This window comes from Alligator mississippiensis, chromosome 5 (genome assembly GCF_030867095.1).
Source record: "Alligator mississippiensis isolate rAllMis1 chromosome 5, rAllMis1, whole genome shotgun sequence".
NCBI lineage: Eukaryota > Metazoa > Chordata > Crocodylia > Alligatoridae > Alligator > Alligator mississippiensis.
The window spans coordinates 217,361,296-217,381,778 of record NC_081828.1 but is presented as its reverse complement, the minus strand read 5'-3'; the positions used below and the strand labels follow the sequence as shown (position 1 = coordinate 217,381,778).

General features: G+C 64.2%; 2 protein-coding genes across 5 annotated transcripts in view; one reads left to right on the top strand and one right to left on the bottom strand.

Moving 5' to 3' along the window:
- SCAP (SREBF chaperone) overlaps window positions 1-1,729 on the top strand; it is an 82,072-nt gene extending 80,343 nt beyond the window's left edge. For all 3 annotated transcript variants that reach the window (XM_019492414.2, XM_019492416.2, XM_019492415.2), the window contains exon 23: window positions 104-1,729. In XM_019492414.2, coding sequence (XP_019347959.1) covers window positions 104-349 — 246 coding nt within the window. In that variant the 3' untranslated portion in view covers window positions 350-1,729. The remainder of the gene's footprint in view (window positions 1-103) is intronic.
- A 6,359-nt stretch (window positions 1,730-8,088) lies between these two features.
- PTPN23 (protein tyrosine phosphatase non-receptor type 23) overlaps window positions 8,089-20,483 on the bottom strand; it is a 30,877-nt gene continuing 18,482 nt past the window's right edge. Inside the window, exons 11-25 of one of the 2 annotated variants that reach the window (XM_059729268.1) lie at window positions 20,322-20,380; window positions 19,855-19,934; window positions 19,329-19,443; window positions 18,778-18,843; window positions 17,807-17,952; window positions 17,176-17,496; window positions 16,336-16,490; window positions 15,188-15,339; window positions 14,432-14,611; window positions 11,831-14,249; window positions 11,220-11,404; window positions 10,888-10,992; window positions 10,444-10,582; window positions 10,242-10,358; window positions 8,089-10,003 (exon numbers count right to left, since the gene is read on the bottom strand). In XM_059729268.1, coding sequence (XP_059585251.1) covers window positions 9,455-10,003; window positions 10,242-10,358; window positions 10,444-10,582; window positions 10,888-10,992; window positions 11,220-11,404; window positions 11,831-14,249; window positions 14,432-14,611; window positions 15,188-15,339; window positions 16,336-16,490; window positions 17,176-17,496; window positions 17,807-17,952; window positions 18,778-18,843; window positions 19,329-19,443; window positions 19,855-19,934; window positions 20,322-20,380 — 4,788 coding nt within the window. In that variant the 3' untranslated portion in view covers window positions 8,089-9,454. The remainder of the gene's footprint in view (window positions 10,004-10,241; window positions 10,359-10,443; window positions 10,583-10,887; window positions 10,993-11,219; window positions 11,405-11,830; window positions 14,250-14,431; window positions 14,612-15,187; window positions 15,340-16,335; window positions 16,491-17,175; window positions 17,497-17,806; window positions 17,953-18,777; window positions 18,844-19,328; window positions 19,444-19,854; window positions 19,935-20,321; window positions 20,381-20,483) is intronic. The other variant, XM_059729269.1, reaches the window with a different exon arrangement.

Sequence of the window (20,483 nt, the reverse complement as noted above, 5' to 3'; positions counted from 1 at the left end):
CGGGGCTGTCTGTCTGTCCGGCATGCTCCTCTGCAGGAGGGGGCAGGTGCTGGGGTTGGGGCTAGCTTGGCCCCCTCTGACAGCCCCCCTATGGCTCCTGCAGGACATGGGCTGCGGGTCCAGCCTGGGCGTCATCTCGGACAACCTGCTGGTGACGGGGGGCCAGGGCTGCGTCTCCTTCTGGGACATCGGCTACGGGGACCTGCTGCAGACCGTCTACCTGGGCAAGAGCAACGAGTCGCAGCCCGCCCGGCAGATCCTGGTGCTGGAGAACGCTGCCATCGTCTGCAACTTCGGCAGCGAGCTCAGCCTGGTCTACGTGCCCTCCGTGCTGGAGAAGCTGGACTGAGCAGGGCAGGGCGGCCGTGGGGGCACGGTGGGGTGGCACGTGGGCTGGTGGCGGAGCCCGCATGCACGTCTCCATCGCCCCTAGGCTCACCCCAGCCAGGGCTCCACGCCCCGGGGACCGGCTGCCTTCCAGCCGGGGCATGTGGGAGGTGTGGGGGTGTCACCCCATGGAGAAGAGGAGCAGGCCCAATGCACAGCGGCTGTGGGGCCCTCCCTGGCGCTGGCCCAGCACGGCCAGGACCGTCCTGGGCACCCGGTGCTCCCTGCCCCCAGGGCAGTGGAGCAGGCCTTGCCTAGGAGCTGCTGCCCAGAGCACTGGGGCCCCCAAAGCACATGCAAAGCATCTCAGCGCCCCGAGTGGCGCCGATGGGGACGGGGCTGGGAGTGTTCCTCTGCAGCCGGCGGGGGGGCCTGCTCCCTGGGGCTCCTGGCAGCCTCCTTGCGCTGCTGGGGGGTGGCAGAGGGTCACAGCGGCCAGGCCTGCTCCTCGGAGGGGGTCAGCTCTCAGGTACCCCCGAGGAGCGGCCGGGCCAGGCCCCGCACTGCAGCCTCGCCTGCCTTATTTATTTATATGCTGTACATATTTATTTATTGGCAGGGGCGAGGGGGCGCCTGCCGCCGCACACCAAAGCACCCGGCTCCTCGCTCGGCAGAGCGGCCTTCGCCCTGCCCCGGGGACGGCGCGGACACACGACACGACAGGGCTGTTCCCGCGCAGTAACTTACCCAGCTCAGAGCCGGCTCCCGGCACGGGGCGCTGGGTGCGCTGAGCCCGCGGCCCCCGGGGCTGGGAGCAGGCACGCGGGCGCTGGGCAGCTCCAGCTGTGAGACACCTCACTTGGCCGGCCCCGGCTCCCAGCGACTGTCGTGTGTCCCCACGGCCCGGCTGGGGCAGAGCGGAGCCGCACCCGCCATCCCAGCCTGGTGGGAGCGCAGGGGGCAGCGGAGGCGGCCCCTGGGCAGCAGTGGGCAAGGCCCCGTCTGCAGGCACTGGCACCAGCATGAGGTCCTGGCCTGGGGGAGGAGGGATGTGCCAGGGAGCTGGTGCAGCCCATGGGGCCGGCGGGGTGGAGCAGGGCTGGCGCTGAAGTACAGCAGCGCAGCAGCGTAAAGCAGCATTAACGGTTAGCCCCGCGCCGCCCAGGCCAGAGCCCACCCATGTGGGTCATCTAAGTGGGGTGGGGGCAGCCAGCCAGGCCTGCCCCCCAAACCCAGGCGCCCGTGCCGGTCCCTGCCTGCTGCGCCCCCCCACCCATCGTCCGTCTGCACCACGCCGCGGGTGGCCTTACCCCGCTGTACGCTTTGTACTGTACAGGGGAAGCTTTTGTACTGGACTGTGTTTTATAACGTGTACAGACACGCAGTAAACGGCACTAACTCGGCTGTGCCTCCGCCCACTCCCCGCGCCCGGGGGGGACGCGCCAGCCCTGCGGAGGGGATGTGGGGGCACCGGGCTGAACTGGACTGCGGTGCACCCGGCCCCCGGCGGGGAGGTGTCCGGGGCTTACGGGACATGGGAGCTGCCACGTGCTGGCCCAGACCCCGGGACCCTCCTGCCCTGTGTCCCACGGCGGCTGACCTGGCCCCTCTAACAGCACATGGGCGCATCAGGCTGTCGCAGGCCCTTGCGAGGCTCTTTGGCCCCTGCATGCTGGGCGGTTTCGTCCCCAGTGGAGAGGGATGGAGCCGGGCGGTCCCGGCCTTCCCAAGCAGGAGGTGCCTGAGGCCAGCGGGGCCCGAGGGACCTTCATAGCTGGGGAGCAACCAGGGGACACCAGCGATTTCCCAGGGGTGTCCGGACGGCCGCAGCCGTGCTGCCCCAGGCGAGCTGAGCTCCAGTGCGGCACTGGTGTCTGCCACGGAGCTACCGCGGGGTGGCCGGGAGCTTGTGCCCCAGCCCCGGGGCGAGAGCGGGGCCGTGTCAGCCCACTCACCCGTGCGTTAGTGGCTCATCCTGAAGGCCCGAGTCCTTGATAGTAGATGATATTAGAGTAGGGGCAAGAGCCGGCTTGTGGTGAGGCAGCAAGCTGAAGCCACTGAGGTGCAGCGGGATCTGGGTGACGTGGACACGTCCAAGCCACCCGTGGGGGGCAATGAAAACGGTTGCAGGGCCGGGGGACATGAGGACATCAGGAACTGGCAGGTCACGCACTTTGCGCCTGGCCCTCCTACTGAAAGCCGTCCCCGTGGTTGGGCTGACTGTGGGGCAGGTGCTGGGGAAGGCGCTGCGTGCTGCCCGGTGGGCAAAGCAAGACCAGCCCCAGCTACAGCATCCCAGCCAGGGCTTTGTCCACCCGGGTCTTCAACACCTCCAAGGATGGAGACTCCACCACCTCTCTGGGGAACCTGTCCCAGTGCCTCACCACCCTCCTCGGGAGTTTTTCCCAATATCCAACCTCAGCTTCCCTTGCTGCAGCTGAGCCCATTGCTCCTCGTCCTGCCATCTGCCCCCACTGAGAACAGCCCAGTCCCCTTTGCAGCCCCCCTGCAGGGAGGTGAAGGCTGCTATTCAATCCCCCTCGGTCTTCCCTTCTGCAGACTCAATCAGCCCAGTGTAACACCGATGTGCTCACCCTTGGCTCCTTAACTAATGTCCAAGTCTTGCTGAAGGGTCTCAGAAACGCGACGGATGGTCGTAGAGAGGCCGGGTCACATCTAGTCTGCCCCCGGCTCTGGGCAGGGCCAGCCCCATCCCCACGGCCCAGACCCAGGCCGCTTGGCTGCAACGCTATTGCTTTGAGGGAGGGCAGAGGGTCTTTTGCAAGCAGCGGCACAGTGTGTTTCACTCCCGACCCAGCCTGTATCTCTTGTGTCTGGGAATCCTGCTGCAGCCGGAGGTGCCACGTTGGGAGTAAACCCGCGGGGCTGGCATCGCTGCTACATCCTCTTGTCAATGAAAAGCTGCACAAGAGGCGTCCTGGTGCTAGTACAAAAGCTCCAGGGTCCTTAGGTACAGGAGAAGCAAGGGAAAGTCCTATTTTTTTTGATGCACTGCATTGTTAACTCGTGGCACTCACTGCCACAGGACGGGTGGAGGCAGACAGCACAGCCAGCAAGGGGCTGGGGACACTCGTGGAGGGCCGAGCTACTCGTGGCTGTTGAACAGCGAGGAGGGCGAGGCTTCCTCTGCCCTCTCTTGCCCAGTAAAGGGGGATCCAGGGCAGGTTTTGAACAGGGGATGGATCAGTGCAGAGGGATCCCATGCAATGCCCTCCTGCTGCAGCGTGCACTGCAAAGTCTCACTCTGAGCAGAGCCCTGGATGGGCCCGTGCTCCGCAGCCAGAGGCCGGCCCCTGCATCTGCGGCAGCAATTCCCGCGCGGGGTGCCGCGAGCGCCACGGCCAGGAGCTGCCGGAGAGCAGACGAGCCAGGTGCGCGCAGGCTCTTCCCTGCTCCTCACGCAGGCGAGCGCTGCGGCACACGAACCAGGTTCCTGAACCAGGTGAAAAGGCTGCTCTAGAGCCGGGGGCAAACAACAACTTTGGCAGGGGTGCCACAAATGGCCACTCCGAGCCCCTTCCCTTGCCTGAGCTGCCGCTCTGCTTTCTGCTCCCTGCTCTATCTGCCCCTGCGTAGGCTGCCATGTGCCCATGAAAGAGAGAAAACACCGCGGCTGGTGTTTGACGCATGCTCGATACCAGGCTCCCACTATTGATCTGCAGCGTGTCTGCCTATGTGATGGCGCAGGCTGGCTACGTCCAGGGTTGATCCTTCCTCGGGCCGGGCCCGTCCAGCCCCACTTCGTTGCGACTGCAGCGAGGTAAAAGCAGGCTGCAGGGCTGTCGAGGGAACAGGGACCAGACAGCAGCTTGCAGGGAAAAGGTGAGCTTGATCAGTGGACCATCCAGACCATGGCAAGGAGGGGCGTTAACACCTGTGGAGTGAAGAGTTTAGAAGGAAACGGGTAGATTTCTAACGAGCCGTGAGGTCAAAGTGGAGATGCTGAGCTCATTGGCTTTCAACTCTGGGTGGAGCAGGGGCTAACGCGGGCTCTTCACTAGTTTGGGAAATCCCTGTGGCTCCTGCAGCCGTAGGGGCTCCCGGGGCAGAGGGGTGTTGGGCTCCCGGGCTCCTCTGCACTCGATACCAGAGACACGGGAGCGACCAGCCCGACGGCCCGTGCAGGGGGACGCCGAGACGACCCGAGGGCGCGCGGAGCTGGAGCTACCGGACCGCTCGGCCCCAGCACAGCGGGACGCGCAGCTCCTGGGCTCTTCACCCCCCAAATATCCCGTACCAAGTTTCCCAGCCTCTCCCATCCCTTCCTTCGCACACATCTTGACCATCGCCACCGCATCAGGACCTCGCTCAAATTCACGCCCTAGAGCTTAGATGAAACTTTCCCTCCCCTGCCTTTATTAAGCGCTCTGAACAACCGGAAAAAGAAAGAGAGCTGAGCCTGGCTGGGGACCAGGGGGTAGCTATCTACGGCTGTTAATATTTCTGTGCTCGGGGGGGCAGATGACAGGACAAGGAGCAATGGGCTCAAGTTGCAGCAAGGGAAGTTGAGGCTGGATGTTAGGAAAAACCTCTCTCAGTAGGAGGGTGGTAAAATATTGGAACAGGTTACCCAGCAAGGCGGTGGACTCTCCGTCCTCGGAGGTTTTGAAGACCCAACTAGACAAAGCCTTGTCTGGGACGATGTAGTTGGGGCTGGTCCTGCTTGGAGCAGGGGTTGGACTAGGCGTGACCTCCTGAGATCCTTCCAGCCCTCGTTTTTTATGTTTCTGAGTCTTTAAAACCTCCTGTGATCAAAAAGTACCTGCTTTTGTCAAGGACCGGCCTGTCTCAAGACTAAAATCACTATGCCCACCCCCCTCTTATCCGAATGCCCGGCGAGCGGCACGGCCTTTGTGCCCAGGCTGTTTTGACGCGTTTCGTGGAATAAGCCTAGGGGATTCTCGCCCCCACCCCAGCCCTCCCCGTACCTGGATTTCCCCAAGTCCTCTCCCCCCCTTAATAGTCACCCAGTCCGACTCCCCTCCCCCGGGCAGCTATACCCTTCAGCCCAAAATGTGGGGCTCCCCCCCAGCCCTCAACTGGAAAGAGGTGTTTAACTCTTCCCCCTCCGTGCTGTGAACTTCCCATGGGGGGTGGGGTCCACCCCATCTATCTAGTCTCTATGGGGGCACAGAGAAGTGGATCCCTCTAGAGAAGTGGGGCTGCGCAGGATCTCCAAAGGTCACATCTAGTCCAACCCTCTGCCCGAAGCACGGTCATCCCTCTCCAAACTCTACGTGACACTGCCGTCAGCCCTGACAACAGCACTGCTCACAGAGCCCACAGCCCTGGCACTATGTTACTCATGACCGCGCACCGGTCTCTGGAGGAAGCAGCGCAGAGGCGTATTGCAGCGCCCACCGCTCTCTCCCCATGTCCCGCTACGTGCACGTGCCTCCCCCCATTGCCCCTCGCTCCGAGCCTTGGAGTACGTCTCCGCTGCCCTCCCAACACGACTGTTTTTCCTCGGCGCCGTTCCCTCTTCCACGTTGTCCATCCACCTCCGCAGGGGGTTGCGCCAGTGGCAGCCGGACGTGCCGGTGGCAGGGGGTCCAGGGCACATTGAAGAGCACCGCCTTCGGGGTTCAAAACCGCACCGTTTCGGAGTCGTCTTGCAAGGGCAGAGGCTCAGACCCACCTGCCCACAACCCCCGGAGGTTGGAAAGACTACCCCGTCCTTCCAGCTCAGGCCTCAAATGGTCTCCACCCCTTAAACGCCCCCAGGTGCGGCTCTGCCCAGGGTCGCCATGCCCCTGCCTGCCCTTCATTGCCAAGCAAATGCTTGCGGGGCCTTGAAGGATGTCTGCGCCCCGTCACGCTCCCTCAGTCCTCTCGCTTGGCCCCAGGTTTGCCGCTCCTCCCAAGCTCCTTGGTCCGCTGGCATTGCCTTCTTCCCGGCCTTCCCAGTTTGCCTTTCCGTGTCATGGAGCTGCTTCTCGTTGCGGGACCAGGGCCCTTGCCCCTACGGTCTGTCGTAAAGACTGGAAGTCTTTCCGTTCCTCCGGTGTACGGCTCGCTGCTCTTCCTGGGATCTGCTGCTTTCCCCCTCCAAAACGCAGCAGACTTAGTAGTGTGCCTCCGGGCTGAGCTCAAGGGAGGGGGCAGCGAGCTTGGTGCGCCCCGCTTGTAGGGCCCATCACGCCCTCGCTTGTAGGGCCCATCGCGCCCTCGCTTGCAGCTGTGGTCAGGCGGAGAGCCTGCTCCTACCACTGCTTCTCTCCCTTTCCTAGGTCCTGGTTCTCCTGCGAGCGCCTCGGTTGGATTTTGCAGGTTTCGGCCCTTTGCAGACGTCCAGCTTGCTGTCTGCAGCCCATCTCCACGTCCCAGACCCTCTCCTTTGCGCTTTCTTTTCATTGCAAAGCGTAAAGGGTTTTTAAGCGTCCTTTTCCCAGCTCCTCTCCGGTCAAAGGGGCTCTTCAGCCTTTCACTTTGCCACAGATGCTTCTCCTTTTGCTGCTGGGGTGCTCTACTGAGCTGAGCAAGGATCTTCTAGCGAGCATCCTCCAAGGAAGGTGCTTTCCAAATGGACCCCCTGGCGAGGGGCACGTGTTCCCCAAGGAATAAGGGGACCAGCGGTCCGGACGGTCCCATCATTCCCCGCCACGGCTCCGGGCAGCCAAAAACATCCCCTTCCAGCTGAAAAGGTTTCTAAGCGGGATCGTTGTTGCGGCACGAAGCAGGCTGAGCTTTCACAACCCCAGCCTGGTTGACAGGAGCTCATGCCTCTGCACGCCAGGAGCTACTGCCTGCCTTGTGCCGGGAGTTCCCGTGAACGCCGGGATAGAGCTGGTTAACAGTTAGCCCCTTCGCAGGCGGCGGTACTTGAGCCACGAGTCCGAAGCCTGCCGCTGGGTTAGGCTGCACCAGCGGTTCTCAACCTGTCCAGCCTCCAGGCCCCTCCAGGGCTCTTCCGACCTTAGCAGCACCTGGTTGAGAATCACCAGCTGCTATAGACATTCGGGGAAAAAAAAAAATGAAGGTTGAGAATCACCAATCCAAGGTGAGGGCAAGGCCCTGCCATGCCCTGCTCTCTGCCCCGTCTGCCCCCGGGCTGGAGCTGAGGGGCAAGGGCCGCCTGTGGGGTCTCGTGCTAGCAGGGAAGGCGGCAGAAGTGCGAGACGGGGGACGAGAGCATTTACCGGCGCACGCAGCACCTAGGTGGTGCAGCCTCCCTCCCAGGACCCCTGGCTGAGAGCCCCAGGTCTACAAGGTGCCTCTCGACCCTGCCTTCTTGGAAGAGGGGCGCGGACCCACTGCACCCATCTAGGCCGCCACACTGGGCTGCTCACGGCGCTGGGCAGACACACTCATCCTGCATGTGCACGTGGAAGCGGGGCTGTGCTGGGCTGACACTCACCGCGTGCAAACCAGGTCACTGCAGCCCCCGGGAGGCGAGTGGCACCGCTCTGGCTCTGACGGCCAGAGGCCTGGTTGGCCATAACTTTTAGGAGACGGTGCCAGAGAAGCCGCCGGCTCCAGGCCAAGCCCCTTTTTATAGCTGGCGTCGCACAGACTTTGACCCTGGCCAAAGGGCCGCGTCCCCGCTGGCGCGGCCATGCTCTCAGCTCGCTCGCTGCAGCCAGCAGTGGAGATGCAGCGGGCGCGGGTGCTTGTGCCCAGGGCAGAGCCAGCGCTAGCCCCCTCACTGCGCGTGTCCAAGCCCATCATCTTACAGACCTCCCAAAACACCGAGCCCCCTCCTCCCCCCCGCCACAAGCAGCGAGCAGAGCAGCCCCCGGCGCCAGATCAAACCTTCCGTTTATTTTAGTAGCAAAGAGCTGAAAAAGTCAGTTCTGGTTAGAGGCAATCTGGAGATAGATGCTGGCACCCGGGTGAAGGCAGAGACCCTGGTGTAGTGGAGCAGCCTGGACCAGGCAGGGCGGGTGCTGCGGGCCACAGCCCGGCTACATGCAGGGCAGGCCGGGCTCCCCGGGCACTGGCAGCAGCTGCTGCACCCAGACACGTGGGGAGCAGGGGCCCAAGGCGTGAGAGAGGCCAGGCAGAGCCCCCAGCAGTGGAAGCTGCTCCTGGCACAAGCACGAGGCCGCAGCACTGGCTGGGATCAGGGCTTGCCTGCGCTGGTGGCCCAGCACCAGCCTCCTGGGTGCAGCGCAGGCAGCAGCCCCTACAGCCCCTCTCCCGGGCCAGCAACCCTGGTGCTGCAGAGGGAGGGGTGGTGCCTGCAGGGATCCCACTTGCTCAGGGCCCTGCTGGGTGCAACGGGCCCCGGGAAGCGAGCTGAAGTCTCTTGAGTTTGAAGGGATGCTTTACAGCAGGCCTGCCGCCAGCACGGGCCAAGGCAAGCAGGCCCAGCTCTGTGGTCCCAGGCTGCAGGCCCAGCTCCGTGGTGCTGCTGACTGCACAGACCCCGAGCAGGAGCAGGGAGCAACGGGGCAGCCAGCCCGAGAGGGGCCTGGTGTCGGGGAAGAGCCTGCAGCTACAGGGCTCAGGAAGAGCGCGGGGCCAGGAGGCAGCTGGAGTGCTGCGCACAGGCAGAGGGAGGTCCTTGGTGCCCTCCAAGACAGCCTCCACCCCGGACAGAGCGGAGGGCAGGCCCAGGCTGTGCCCCGCCGCCCCCAGCTTCCACACCAGATGGACCCCGGCGGTGCCTGGCTGCCCCCAGGTAAAGTGCAATTGCCCTCGGTCTCCAGCGCAGGGGCAAGGAGCTGCGAGCCAGACGCCTGCCCTGGAGGCATCGACCAGGCAGAACCGCGGCAGCCGCCGGGATCCTGCCGGTGAGCGGGGGGCCAGGGGCGGCGCAGCCTGGACTGCAGCCAGAGCTGAGCCTTCAGACAGGATGGGACATAACATGACCCTCCCAGCCTGCCCCAATGCCCTCTCCTGCTGGGGAGGGAAGGGCACTGCTCAACCCGGAGGCAGGAGGAGACAGCCCGGCCCCTTGCGCGTCTGGGCTGGCTGCTCCCGGCAGGCCAGGCCGGACGTACCGAGTGGGTGGGAGCAGCCAGAGACATCGCTGTAGTGCTGAGTACATCCAAAGCCCCCAAGTCCCGGGCTCTGCCCGCGTCCAGCAGCTGCAGTTGGCTGCTGGGATCGAGGCAGGCAAGGGCTTTGGCATTGCCGGAGGCAGAGGCCCCCCCGGCCACACTCAGGCCCTGTTGAGGGTCCAGAGGGGGTCGAGCATGCTGAGAGGGTCGTCGGAGGGCCGGGCGCCGCGCAGCCCCTCGCCGTCGTGGGGCTGCAGGAAGCTCTGCTTGCTGACGCGGGGCTTACCCCGCAGCGAGCTGTCCAGCGAGAAGGCCTCAGGGGTGAGCGAGGCCAGCAGCTCCAGCGACGAGGACGAGGGCGCCGCGCTGGCCGGGGGCTCTGCGGGGGGGCTCTGCCCTGGGCTCTCCTCCACGTGGTTGCTGCTCTCTGGCTCAGGTGCCACCTCCGGGGCGGATGTGGGGGGCAGCTCGGCGGGGACAGGGCTGGCACCGTCTCCAAGACTGGGAGGCGCTGCCGCGGTGGTGGCTGGGGGCACCGTGCCCGTCCCAGTGTCGCCTGCAGGGGCCGGCTCGGGCAGCAGCCAGGGCATGGGGGGCTCAAGGCCGGGGGCACAGGGCTTGATGCTCAGCTTGGCAATGGTGGCCTGGATGGAGCTGATGGGCATGTCCCCGCCCAGCACCAGGTCTTGCGGGTCCTGGTGCACGTAGAGCTGGACGGAGAAAAGGAAGACGTGTCAGACTGGTCCCACCAGCGCTCCCCGCGCAGGCCCAGAGCCCCCACAGGTGCCTGGGAGCAGGCGTGAGCAACGGTGCCCCCACTCTGCAGATCAGGCGTGCCTGGGGCAGTAGGACACAGCCAGCACGAACAACCAGGCCTTGGCCAGCTCAGCGCAAGCTGCTGCGGACCCTTCCCTGCCACTGCCCCTTCCCCAGCTCAGGCAGCCCTACCTTGTGCGCGGCACTGGGCGGGGGGGGCTTGTTGGCGGCGGGCGCAGACACCCCGTGTCTCTGCAGCACCTGCTCCGCGTGCTTGAGGACGGCCTCGTAGCAGAACTTCAGGTGCAACTGGAAGGGAGGCCAGGGTGAGGGGCAGGGCCGGGCAAGCCGGAGATCCCGGCCCCGTGCCCCCTCCACAAGCCCAGCCCGGTACCTTCTCCTGCAGCATGTGCTTCCTCTGCCGCCGCATGCGCTGGACGAGCTGGGCCAGGTCCGGGATGCCGTTGCCGGCCTCCACCTCCTGCATGGCTGCGTACAGCAGGCAGAAGGCACCCGTGCGGCCCACGCCCGAGCTGGGAGAGGAGGGCATGGCGTCAGGGGGGGTTACAACACAGAGCCCCAGGGATGCAAGAAAAGCGAGGCAGGCATCCATGGGCGGGAGCAGCTGCCTGGCTCAAGCGCAGGGGTGGGGACAGAGAGGACATCCCTGGGGCGAGTGGAGGGAGCTGCCTTTCCCCTGGAGGCAGGGGAGGGTGGCTCTGAGTAGGGTGCAGGGCAGCGTGCACAGCCCTGCCGTATGCATGCAGTCACCCCCCGCCAGGGAGAAGCGGGGCTGGGGCTGCTGCTGTGAAGGCCCGCACCTGCCCCCGGGCTTTACCTGCAGTGGACGACGACGGGCATGTGCAGGGGACGCTGGTGCAGGTAGTGCCCGTGCACCTCCTGGATGAAGCGCAGCAGGTTCCCCTTGCTGTCGGGCAGGCCCCTGCAGGGAGGGAAAGAGTGGCTGCTGCAGGGCCCCGGCACAGCCCATGCAGGGGGCTCTGCACAGCTCAGCTTGGTCCCTGCTGAGAGCCAAGGAGCCCCCTCCATCCCGCCCCAGTGGGGCATTGCGAGCTCTCCCCACGGGAACCAGCTGTGCCCCCCCCAGCACCAGGCAACGGCACCCTCCTGCCCCCAGCTTGGCTATCCCCCCTGCACGCTGGCACGTACAGCTCGGGCCAGGAGGTGAACTGCAGGTGGATGACGGTGCGCTTGAGGCTCTGGTCGCGGAACTGGAGTGTGATCATCCTCTCCACGTGCGTGGGTGCAGCTTTGAGGCTGGTCAGGGTGAGGGTGATGGGCCCCTGCACCATGGGCTGGCCCCGCTCGGCTGGGAAGTAGCGCACCACCTTCTGCTGCGGGGAGAGAGAGCCGGCTCAGGAGGCCCCGCGCCACCCCAGCCCAGCAGTGCGAGAAGCAGACTGCCCCTGCCCAGCTGACATCTCCCCCCTAGCCTTCCCCAAGACCCCGGCCCTTAGCTCAGCTGATGCACACAGGGGATGGGAAGCGGCTGTGATCAGAGCCCACCAATACCGGGGGCAAGAGGACGCTTGCTACAGCGCCGATACCTGGGCTTCATGCTCACTCGAGCCCCAAAGCAGCCAGGGCTGCCGCTTCCCCAGTGCTGCCAGCGTCCTTCTGGCAGGCTGTGGCCTGGTCTGTGGCTCATGGCCACCCCAGGAGCTCAGCAGAGACAGAGCCCATGGTCCTAGCACTACAGCTGCATGCCAACCCAGAGAGCAGCCGGGCAAGGTGGGGCAAGGCTGTTCCCAGGGCCTTACCTTCTCAATCTCCTGCTCAGAAACCAGCATGACGATGACCGACACCTTTTGCTCGTAGATCATGAGCCAGAAGTCCGCGGCAGTGCCCACCAGCGGGGCCTGGGTGGCAATGATGGCAGGGCAGTAGGGCGAGAGATCCTCGATGCGGCTGGCATTGATGTAGTCGTCCTTGCCAGAGTGCAGGACCACGCGGTTCCTGTCGTAGGGCATGATGTCCTGGTGCCGGTTCTTCATGGAGTAGCAGCGGGCGATGGCGATGGACAGCTGCCGGGCGTCCCTCTCCTGGGCATCCTGCAGGTCCTTCCAGACAGCGTCCAGCTCGCTGGTGCTGCCGCCTGCGGGCTGCTCCAGCCCGGCTACCAGGGCGCGGAAGCGCTCCAGCTCGGCTCGTAGGCGCAGGACGCGCTCAGGCTTCTCGTAGGGGTCGTTCTCGATGAGCTGCACGGCCCTGGGCTTGGCGCCGTCCTTGGCATCCGCCTTGGTGGGCTGCAGCAGCGGCTGGCTCACCGCCGCCTGGGAGCCCCCGTGCTGGCTCTCGGGGCTCGACGACAGGAGGTCGTCGGTGGAGGAGCTCTGCCGGTGGAATTGCACCTCGCCAGGAGCCGCGCCGGGGGTGAGCGAGGGTGGGGGCCGCTGCGGCAGGGCGGCAGGGCCGGCTGTGGCCGGTGGCACCATGGTCAGAGAAGGCTGTGGGGACGGTGCCGGGGAGGGCATGGCCGGGCCTGCGACCACCACCCCACCCGGCATCTGGCTCAGTGCCGGGCTGGGCACGGGGGCCACGTGGTGGGGGCCAGACTGACTAGAGGATGCGGGCTGGGGACCCAGTGGTACAGGCCCCGGCGGCATCGGGCCTGCCTGGGTACCCGGATGCCGGGCATTAGAGGGAGGGCAGAAGGGCACGGCGGAGACGAGCGGTGCAGGGGAGCCCGCGGGCACCGGCTGCACGGCGGGCAGTGGGTGGAGCTGCTGCCCCGGGGCCAGCATGGCGGCAGGGCCGGGCTGGGGCGGCCCATGGGGGAACGCGATGTTCCCAGAGTGCGGGGGCAGCTTGTCCTGAAGCGGCAGCTGGTAGAGCCGGGTCCTCATGTGCAGGGCAGGCTGCCCGGGGGCCAGCACGGTGGGCTGGCCGGAGAACTGGGGTGGGAACTGCGCCGGGGGCAGCATCGGGGCCTGCGAGAGCGGTCGGGCCTGAGGCGGGAAGACGGGCTGCTGCGGGAGCGGGGCTTGGGGCCGGCTCGGAGGCAGGAAGGGCGCCTGGGGCTGGAACGGCTGGGGCCGGACTGGCATCTCGGCGCCGGGCGGGAGCTGGACGTGAGGGGGGAAGGCGTGCGACGGCTGCCCGGCGGGGAAGGGGGGCTGGGGCACAAAGGGCTGGACGCTGCCCTGCGCGTACGGGAACTGGGCGGCTGGGCCCATGGGCATCTGCGGTGGGACGAAGCCGCCATGAGGAGGCAGCTGCTGCGGTGGCACCGGGCCAGCCATGGCACGGGGGGCCGTGCAGCTGGAGATGGGCGCCTGGATGCTGTCCACGGTGGTGGTGGCAGGTCGCACGCCTTGGGGCTGCTGTGGGATGTCCCTGCTGCCTTGGCTAAATGGGAGTGGGCCCGAGGGGGCCATGACAGGGGGTCTGACCGGGACAGCGGCAGGGAGACCGCTAGGCATGACCCCGCCTGGGGAGACGGGCTGCCCCAGGCTGTAGGTGGCACCGGGGGTCCCTGGCGCGGGGCCAGAGACCGCCATGGGCATGTGCTGTGGAGAAGATCTCGGGGGGGCCACGTGAGGCCCGGCGTAGCCTGGCTGGACAGGCACAGGGGCAGCGCTGGAGTGTGCTATGCCTCGTGCCAGTGCAGCCCCTGGGAAGAGCTGCGGGCTGGGCGAGGGTGCGGATCCAGGTCGTGGCAGGGCTGGCTGCGGGGTCGAGGGCTGCATGAGCGGGGCGGGTGGCCCTGGGGGCCCGCCGTATGTGGCAGGGGGGAAGGGACCCTGCACTGAGCCCATGGGCATGCCGGCAGGTGGGGCATGCACCCTCCCGGGGAGGTAGTGCCCGGGCAGCGGGGTCGAGGCTGGGAAGTGGCCAGGGGCAAACGGGGCACCCGGTGGACCAGCCAGAGGGGGCTGCAGGGGGGCACTCGCCGTGCGGCCAGGACCCACAAAGACTTCTGGGCCGGGGGCCCGGAGGCTGATGCCCAGGGCAGGGTTGGCAGCAAAGGCGGCTGCGGTGTCGGGGGGCAGGCGGGCGAAGTGGGCGGCCAGCACATCGGGGGGCAAGCTGCGCAGCTCCTCAGGCAGGTCAGCCAGTGTGAGGGAGCCCAGCGATGGCAGCTCTGCCCCGTCCAGGCCGCCCGCTGCCTCCGGATCCAAGGACTTCTGCAAGGGCTTGGGGGCTGTGGGCCGTGGAGGGGGCTTCTTCTTCATCTCCCTGCCAAGGCAAGGCCACACGGGGCTGTTGGGATCAGGCTGGCATGTACCAGCGGGGTCTGGCCCTGCTTACCCACCCTTAAATATGGGGCTTGTAGACAACGTGCTGCCCCACACCCCTCCCGAGCCCTTGCTTGATTTATCCGCCTCCCACCCCGAGATTAAAGCAGGGGTGAGACTCACTTCTCCAGGACCTGCTGGCGGTTCTGCTCCGTCGCGTTGCAGGCTGCTCGGGCCTTCTCAAGGAGCTTGGCCGCTTTGCTCTCCAGGTCAGTGTAGAAATCCTTCCCCTCCTGGCACTTCTTCATCAGGTCTTCGTAGGCCTCGTAGGACGCCACCAGAGTCTGGACAGTGGTGTTCCACCTGGAGACGTGTGGGTACAGGATGAGAGGTGGGGTATAGGAAAAGCAGGGGGTGGGCACGTAGCCCCCAGGAGGTCTGTGTACGTCACACTTTTGCCTTGCACATGAGAGTTGGAGATGTCAAGGAAGAGCACGTGGCTGGTGAGACCCTCTGCTTTAACCGGGGACACTGCTCCCCATAGAGAGGTCTCTGCGAGCAGATGGCAGAGCAAAGTCTGGTGCCTCCCACTGCTCCCCTACATTTCAGATGCGGTCACACACGGGCTGCAACAGCACACGCTCATCCTGGTGAGCGGGTGAAGGGTTAGGAAGGCCACGTAGGAACAATGTGGGACCCTCCAGAGCCAGTTGTGCAAGTGCTTCTAGGATGCACCAGAGCAGGCAGCTCAGTCTGAACCCACGGGTGGGCACGAGGGACATTGCCAGCCCCCGATGTCCCAGCTGAGAGCCCCACCGTCTCTGTGCCGCTGTTCTCACAGGCTCCGGGCACAGCCGGGGCACTTCAGGCACCCTCTGCAGGAGGATGCAGTGTGACCAGAGGACCCAGCTGCATGCACACCCACTGCCCGGCACTCACTTGTGCTCCACCTCGGCGAGGACCTTCCGCACGGCCGCGTACTTGACGTTGGCATCGGTCAGGGCTTTCAGGATGTTCTCCTGGGCAGCCAGGTTCTGCTCCAGGTACACCTTGATCTGGTCGTATTTCTTCAGTTGCTCCTCAAAGAGTTTCTGCTCAGGGGGAAGAGTAGAGGTTGGAGGTCACTAGTGATGGGGTGGGAGGAGAGTGAGCCTGGAGGCTGACCACAGAGCCTACGATGGTGTCTGTGCAGTAAGACTGCGGCAGGAAGGAGGCCAGGCCTGGCCTGGATTGTACAGCCTGTGGCCCCTGCAGGAGACCTCTGCCCCACGCCCTGGTCATCTGTCCCAGGGACATGGCATTCATGTCTGACCAGTGACTTCAGCTCTCTGGAAGGAGGCTGAACAGTGACAGATTGGACACCTGGAAACTTTGCTGTTAGAGCAGGGAAGCAGTGGAAGAGATGCCCCAAGAAGCTGTAGTCTCCATCCCTGGAGATATTCAAGGAGAGCCGCTGGTCAGGGATGATTTAGGTGTAACCTGTGCTTATGCTCTCCTATGAAGACTTCCCAGGCTTCTGGGCTCTGCTAGTTGCCCTCCCCTTCTGCCATGTGTGGCAGGGTGATTTTTAAGCCTTCCTCTGTTGGCTGCAGCCCAGGCTGGGGACTTTGACTGGGCTGCGCCAGTGCTCCTGCTGGGAGCAAAGCCGCAAGTTCCTGGCTAGAGGGTCTTCCCCTCTGCTCAGGGTCAGACCTCAAGAAGGAATTTCCCACCCTGGTCAGATCGGTACGGACTGGGGGCAGGTTTGCCTCCCTCTGCAGTGTGGGCACGGCCTCTCCCTGGGATCTCTCGAGCACACATTAACCACCATTTACAGCAGAGGACGTTGGCTGCTGCGGTCCCCTGCCTTCCCTGTGGCAGGTTTGGGTGCGATGCTTGGTGCTGCATCAGGGTCGACAGTAGTTTTACAAACAGTCTGGACTGTGTTTTTTATCCAGCGGGCCAGATAGAAACTGGGCAGGAACATGAGCAAAGAGGAAGCCTGCGAGAGGGGTAGATTCACACTGCATGCCTTCAACTCTCCTTGGCCAACCCACCTGGCCTTGTGCTGGCCTGGGAAGCCCCACTCGCCTCCCGGCACGCCTCACCTTCATCTCGGAGCGGTCCGTGGTCACCAGGGAGGTGGTGATGTCGTCCTTCTGGATCATCTCCCGCAGCTGCTGCTCCAGGGACGTGCGTTGGTCCTTCATCTCCTGCACCTTGGACAGGATCCGCTTCAGGTTCTGCAGCGCCAGGTTGTCGTCTACAGGAAGAGGAAGCAGATGGAGAGCTGAAGGACGCTTGCCAGCGCCAGCCTTCGGACTCCAAGAGCCACAGGCTGCCCAGCTCCAGGGCCCACGGGTGCCAGCAGAACCAGGCTAACTGGTACTGGGGGAAAGCTGGACCCTTCGCAGGTCACAGGCACGATGGGGGCCCAGCTGGCTCATGTTGCCCACACTAGACAGGAAGGATCAGGATCACTCCCCCAGCCAGACAGCACTAGTGCTTGCTGCTGGCAGCAGGTACATCCTCTTCCCACAGAGCAGCTGCTGGACACCGACCGCACCGACTTGGCAGGGGTGCTCTGCCCCTTGCTCCTCTTCCCCTTAGTGCTTCAGACTGCGCCAGCTCGGGGCTGAGCTCACGTGTCCTGCATGCCCCGTTGGCTCAGATGGCAGCCGAGCGAGTTGTTCGGCTACAAATGAGCTGCCTTGAGAGCCCGACATCACGGGCACCTCTGGGGCACTTACAAGCAGTGGATTTCCCTTGCTGTCTGCTGGGGAGGGAGAAGATGGAGGAGCAAGGGAGAACGTGCCCGTTTTTCTGCAGGACCCTGGCACTGGCTCAGTCTCAGCCCTGCAAGGAGGTAACTGGGGCCGGGCTGGGTCAGGCCAGCACTTCCAAGCAGCTCAGAGCTAGCTGCCCCTACCCAAGGAGGCATCACTCACCTTCAGTGAGGGCAGGGGCAGGCAGGGCAGCCCGCACCTGCTCCAGGGGCCCGCTCAGCAGGCGCAGGTTGCCGATATGCAGGTTCATGGCCTTGTGCAGCTCCGTGTTGGTGAAACTGGCCTTCTCGTGCACCTCCATGTACTTGGTCCACTCCTTGCCCACCTCAGCCAGTGCGGGGGCCGGGGCAGGGGGCGATGCCTGCTGCACCGGTGGCTTCCCCAGAAGCTCCTGCAGTTTCTGCTCCTGCGCCTCGTCCTCATCCAGCAGGTCACGGATCTCCTTCAGGGAGGCCTCCACGTCCGTGTAAACTCCCGAGAGTGCTGAAGGGCAGAGAAGGGGTGGTGTTACCAACTCCAGAGCTGTTCTGGGCAGGATGCCACAAGGCATCAGATGGACGACCAGGCCTAGATTGGCAGATGGGGGCACCCCACAAACACCCGCTTGACCCCAGGACTTGCACTAGCCCTCCACCCAGCCCAGCTGGCTACCACCTCTGCTTCACAGGCAGGAAGACAAGACAGAGGAGACATGACTCGAAGCAGAGGACAGGCCCCAAGCATCCCATTGCCACCCTTGTGCTCTAATCCCCAGGCAGCGCCCGAGCTCTGGCAGACAGCCCTGGCCCCTCACCCTGCATGGACTGCACCAGGTTCTTCACTGTGTCTGGGCGCACGCTGAGCGCAGCGCACTTCTCCATCAGGACCGGGGGGATGTGGCTGTACATATCCAGGTTGTCCACCGTCTCAGGGTCCAGCTGCAGGGAGTCCATGAACTGGCTGTGAACACAAAAAAAAAAGTGCTTGAGACCTGCCTGGGCTGCGCTGGAGAGATGAGAGTATCAGACTCCGGTTTCTCGCAAGCCGAGGACGTGGACGAGAGAGAGGAGCTGGAAAGACCCCAGCGTGCCCCGCAGAACGGAGACTGCTACTGGCATGTGCTCCGCCCCAGACACGGCTGCAACTGCTGTCAACAGCACATGGCACCGCGGAGGTCCAGAGGGGAAGGGGGAGCAAGGGCTGGGTGAGTTCAGAGACTGTTGCTCCTCAGCTGGCTGGGCCAGTGGCAGGGTTATCCCCTGCCCATCAGCACAGGCCAGGGGCACGTCACAAGCTGCTGGTGTTGTGTGCGCTCCAAACTGGGCTCCCTGGCAGCACCGTGACCAGCTCTGATGTAAGGGCAGTAACTACACCAGGGGCTCCCAAACTGCTGGGGCCAAGGCACCGCCATCAGCCCTCGCAATTTCCAGCACCATTTTTCACGCTCTGAATCACCCTGGGGCAAACCACACACCAGCACTTGCCATGGCAGACCCTCCCCACGCAGACCACAGTCAGGGACCCATGGACCTGCACCTTCCCTTAGCCAATCCACCCAACATCTCTCCTCAGGCCTGACAGGGCCACAGCCTGCAGCACTTCAGCCAAGAGGGAATCCCCAGCTGCCAGTTGGCCAGGGGGCCGGGACACAGCTGAGCACACGCAATTGGACTTGCAGGGAGGGGTCACCCCTTGCCAGCTGGGATGGGGGAAGACCGAATGATGGCGGAAGGAGTAAGCACGGGGGAGGGACGTGGTCCCAGTTAAATGCGAGTGCACACGTACTCCAGCACTTCGTTCTTGGCCTCGATCTTCACCATCACTTCTCGCAGCAGCTTAGCTTTCTCCTCACTAGGACAGAGAAGAGAAGGGTGCTTAGCATGGGGAAGCAGGTAAGGGAGGGAGGCGACCCCTTGCTTGATGCCCTGCTGCGCTCCAGGCTGGACCAGCCTTGCCCTATGTACTCCAGCCCCTCACCAGCCCGGCTGGAAAGGAGCCGGGAGGCAAGCACTGGAGAGAGGAACAAGCTTTCCAAGGGTTGTTCTAGCTACACTACCAGGAGAGGCACGACCCACTCGGGAACCTCTGGTTAGCACTGGCTCCTACAATCCCACCCGCCGACCTGCAGAGTGGAGTAAGCCCCTTACTGCCCAGCCCCATCAGTTGGCATGAAGGACCCACACCGCCACCCCTGCAGGGAACATATCCCCATGGCAAAGCCTGTGACACCTGCAGACTGGGAACATCACAAGAAGTAACAACCCCCAGCCCCCCTCATGGCAGCTGCAGGGGAGCCTGCCTGGGGAAGCGCTGGCTCCAGGTCCCCCTCCACTCACCTGTACAGAGAGGAGGCTTCATGGGCAGCCATGGGCACCAGCTTGGCGAAGATATCCGGGCCCGTGACGGCAGGATCGGTGGGGTTGACGGGTAGGGCCTTCACCAGGGGGGCACCTGGGTTCACAACGGACATGGATGTCATTATTCTGTCCGAGGCAGCAGCACAGCCCCTCGTATCCCCAGTGGGCAGAGGGCTGCCCGCCACGCTCAAGCAGACCGGAGGCCCTCTAGTCCAGAGTCTCATCTCAGAGGGTGGCAAGTCATGAAGGCTTTGGAGGGAGAGTATCACAGAGTACACAGCAGAGTCCCCAGAAGCAACTGATCCCACCAAGACAGTTTTTCACCTTCAGGAGGCAGAACCTTGCTGGCAAAGATGCCACTGGCAGTAAGGGGTTAATGAGGGCTTGGCCCTGTTCTCTACCCTTGGCCACACACCGCTGCTCTGACATGTTCCCATCCCTTCTGCTGCCAGAGCAGACCGAGTGCTAAGAGCGCCAGACCCATGCCATGCCCAGCCCCTCTCACCTTTCACAGACTGCAGGGTGTCCAGAGCAGGGACGGCCTCGTGGAAGATGAAATCGTTGTCTTTTTTGGCCGAGTTATACCTAAAAAACCCCACAAAAGTGACTGTCAAGGCTACGAGATCACACGTTTGCTGCCTCTGGGAGGCTGAAACAAGCACTGCCATCTCTGCTCTATAGGCTGGGCAGTCAGTGGGTGGGGATCTGCCTGGGGAAGAGGTAAGAGTGAAGTGCATGCGACAGTGCTCACGTTGAGCAATGTGGAGCTGGAAGGTGCATACAGACGAGGGGCGAGGGTGGGAAAGAACCCGTGGCTGCACCTCGGCCTCGTCTATTTAACACACACTGAAGATACACAGCTCCCTAGAGCCAGTCTAGGGAGCAGAAGGGAAGGGAAGGGAGGGTCTGCCAAAGACTGGGCCCAGAGCGATACAGAACAGATAATCCAGCCACAACTCGTTCAGCACTCACTTCCCCCCGATCACATCCATCGCGAACCTCAGGGCTTCTTGGACAGTTTCCGGCTGACCCTAGGAGAGAAAGCCAGAGTTAGCTGTAGTCACCAGCACCCTGCGGGGGCCAGTTTTGGTGTCGTGCCCCCTGTTATCTGCAGGGGATATGCACACTCTGCAC